The sequence below is a fragment of the Tinamus guttatus genome, unplaced genomic scaffold (assembly GCF_059628265.1).
Source record: "Tinamus guttatus ecotype Peru unplaced genomic scaffold, ASM5962826v1 Tinamus_guttatus_pri_ptg000355l, whole genome shotgun sequence".
NCBI classification, from domain to species: Eukaryota; Metazoa; Chordata; class Aves; order Tinamiformes; family Tinamidae; genus Tinamus; species Tinamus guttatus.
In genome coordinates, this window is record NW_028288889.1 from 2,808,964 (window position 1) to 2,812,627 (window position 3,664).

Sequence of the window (3,664 nt, forward strand, 5' to 3'; positions counted from 1 at the left end):
CAAATTAAACACATATTCAAATCTAATTATGTCAGATTCCTTTCCAACTATGTCTCAGTTTGTTGGATCAGTTGTAAAAATGTATTACTTGGAAATCCAGAATCACAGAACAGCAAGTTTTTTGTGACACAAATATCTAAGACACCATTATGCATCTTTGTCAGTCCTTATAAGAATTAATTTTGATAGCACAATGATGATGATAGAAATATTGAATCAGGTTTGCACAACACAGAAACCTCCTGTAGGACAATATATGCTACAGAACATCAGAAAAAAAAATATATTTATCCACGAAACAAGGCATAGTGGTAAAATATTGATATGACTTGCAAACATAGCAAATGTAACAAAACAGAAAAAAGCATTCCACATTTATGCCAAAGTGCCGTTTTCCTCAGGGTCTCTGTCTACCAGATGAATGCTTCCTGTGATCACAGATTCATCTTGAGCTGAAGTGTTCTCCAGCTGCTTCCTTTTGCAATATGGAATGTGCCCACAGAAATACATGTAAATCCAGGGGTTGATACAACTATTCAAGTTGCCAAGGAGCATGATAATGGTGAATGCTGATCCTAGAATAAAATAGTTAAAGGAACAGAGTAAGTAAAGCAGTCATTGAAATTAGTAACATTATCACAATCTGATGCTTCTGGTATACCTGTTCACACACTAAAGCTAAAGTAATACCAGGAAGCTTCTATTTGTTCAATGAAATTTTTATTTGTCTAAGGTATAAAACACTGTAGCTGCATGCATTTCAGAGTTAAGTAATTCTGTATACTTTTTTGATGTAGATGCATGGTTTTCAAAAGCTAATCAAAAAATTGTTAACTTGATACACATACACAGGCAAAAATAAATGCAAATACAGTTATTGATAGAAATAGAGACTAAGACTCAGAATTCACTTACGGGAAGAACTCATAAACAAAGACCATAAGATTTTTTTTTTCATTAGGCTATTACCTATTTTTCTTTGATTAATAGCCATGATTTTAATAGGTTAATTTGATATATAAATTCACATATGAAGTCTGCATTTCAAAAAGAGGCAACAGTATAAATTTGACAAGACTGATTTTATTTGTATATGTGTCCTTTGATATTTCAGACTTGCTTGCTTAACAGCTGTTAAGCAACTTTTAATTGTTTCATAGTTTACTGCAAATACTTCATTTCAATATTCAAAAATATTTCAAATGTCTTATACCATTACTGTCCTATACATTAAATAATTTGAATAATTATTCCTTTTCATATCAAGAGCTCCATATGCTTTACTATAATATCTAAAATCCACACAAATATGAACTGAATCCCTGCTGAAGCAGATGATACTTTTTACTGAACTGTGTATTAATCATTAAAGATTAATCAATCTTGTTTAATAAGTCTTGCCTGCAGGAAAAATCCATACATAAAGCATGCATGTATGCATACAAACATACACAGACACACACATGCACACACTCACAAACAAAATACCCACGATATGATGTTTTAATCATGTAATATAAAAAGGCTCTCTATATCTAGTGAAATATATGAGCTAAACAATTCAGCCATTCATTTTTAATCCTATTCAAATGATCACCTGTAACTTTACACAAAAGTGAAGTCCACATAAAGAGCCCTGTAGCAAAGTGTTAGCTGCTATCAGGTTGTTAAGGACGATTGGAGAGGATCTTACCTTCAGTAACAACACTTGGGAACCAAACGGACCACAGCTGTGCAATGAAGAAAGGTGACCAGCAAAGAACATAGGCAAAAACTGTCACCACAGTCATTTTTACAGTCTTGATCATAGCCTTTGAAATACAGTTAACACTGCTTGCACGGGATGGCAGGACTTGCTTCTGATTTGGTACTTCATATTCATTCTGTTTTTTCACATATATATTCCTTTTGATTATTTTGCAAATCTTAACCTGGCATGTAATAAGGATGGCTGAGGGAATGAAGAATATAACTACAAAAATCCAAGTTACATATGCTCTTGGGCCCCATGGTGGAATAAATTCACCCCAACATTCAAAGATGCCCGGAGATATTTCAGTCTTAGAAAAGATAAATACCTGTGGGAGGCTAAGCAGCAGTGACAAAGACCAGCTGGTACAAACGGGAATGTTCCACAGGGCTCTCTTCTTTTGAAAAGTCACCATAGGGTAGCAAACTGCTTGATATCTGTCCACTGTCATGACCACTATCATATAAGTAGAAGCAAACATGCCCAGCAACTGTAAATACTTGATAACTCTGCACAAGAAATCCGGTCCTATGAAAACATCTGTAATATCCCAAATCAGCTGAGGCAAAACTTGAAAAAATGCTACCACTAAGTCAGCTATGCTGAGGTGAAGCATGAATACATACATTCTAGAGAGCTTCTTTCTTCTTCTCCACAGTACCAGTATGAGAATAAAATTGCCCACAGATGCTGTCAGAAATATCACCCCCAGCACAGCGATCTCTACTTGAGCCAATTGCTCATCTCTTTCTGGTCTTCCACCAGGATCTGACTTATTTGTCAAGCTCAGGAATCTGTGAGGAGAAGGACTTTCAGTCTGATGTGTGCTATCTTGCATAGGAAATGAAAAATTCTTCATCGTGCACACAAGCTACTTACAGTAGCTGCTATTGCGACTCAGGTTGACAGCTGTGAAGGACTGGCTGGTAAATAAACCAGCCGGCTTCAGGTTTCAGTACGTCTTCAAACAAATCTCTTCGTGCATGTGTGAACCTAACACACTGAACCTGTATCTTGATAAAATTGTGGCTCTTGCTGGAGTGCTAAAAGGCTTTATATAGGCTTCAAATAGAGCCTTATGTAACTCCAGAATCATCTGGTAGGCTGCAGTTATCTTAGCCAATAGGAGAGCAAGAAATACAATTGGGTGAAATATATAAATAAAAGGCAAACTTCAGAGGCTCGGCATAATTAAATTACTTCAGTCAAAAACCTAAATTGTAAATACCTCTGGCCGAAATCATACTTCAATGATATCACTCATGAGAGTTCTTTCAAATAGTTTTCATGTAAGCCATAAGTGTATGCTCCAGTTTAACAAGGAATGCTTGTACGTAGACGGAAAGATAGGCCCCTGAGCTCAGACACATCGTAACTGCAATTCTCTAGGCTCCTGGGGCAAAGACCACATCCTAAAGGCAGCACAAAGAAACATGTTTTTCCATGTTTTCTTCTTTTTTTTTTTTCCTTTCTTTTTTTTTAAGGTCTGAGTCACCTGATTCGGGGAAAAAAAAAAAAAAGGCTTTTAACTGCCCTAAAAATAATCTTTTTATTGCAAGAAGGGTCGAGACTTAGATGTTTTTTCTCAGCAAAATGAAAAATAACACATGTGAAATAAATTACTTTTATTGGGACTGTAAGTCTACTGAGAATTCAATAGAAAAAAATAAGGGAAAATTCAAGGGGCAATCCAAATGAGGAAAAGGTCCACATGGCAAAACAACTTTAGGGCTCTATTCTAGTATAGTGTTAAAAGCTGGAAGATCGTCAATCACTACATAACCCTTGTTCTTTTTGTGCAGTAAGTTGTATCATGACTGTGACGATTTCATTTGTCTATCCCCAAGGATGTCTTTGCACACTGTTAGTGGCAGGCAGGAATAGTAATTTTGATTTAATTTCTTCTGTTCTCCC

The 3,664-nt window shown here is 35.8% G+C and overlaps 1 protein-coding gene across 1 annotated transcript; it reads right to left on the bottom strand.

Annotated features, from left to right (window-relative positions):
* Positions 1-340: 340 nt before the first annotated feature.
* On the bottom strand, positions 341-2,885 carry LOC104574203 (arg8-vasotocin receptor). Its single transcript, XM_010221457.2, has 2 exons — positions 1,694-2,885; positions 341-575 (listed from the first exon to the last, which is right to left on the bottom strand). The coding sequence occupies exons 1-2, from the start codon at positions 2,607-2,609 to the stop codon at positions 376-378; spliced, it is 1,116 nt and encodes a 371-aa protein (XP_010219759.2). The 5' UTR covers positions 2,610-2,885; the 3' UTR covers positions 341-375.
* Between the last annotated feature and the right edge of the window lie 779 nt (positions 2,886-3,664).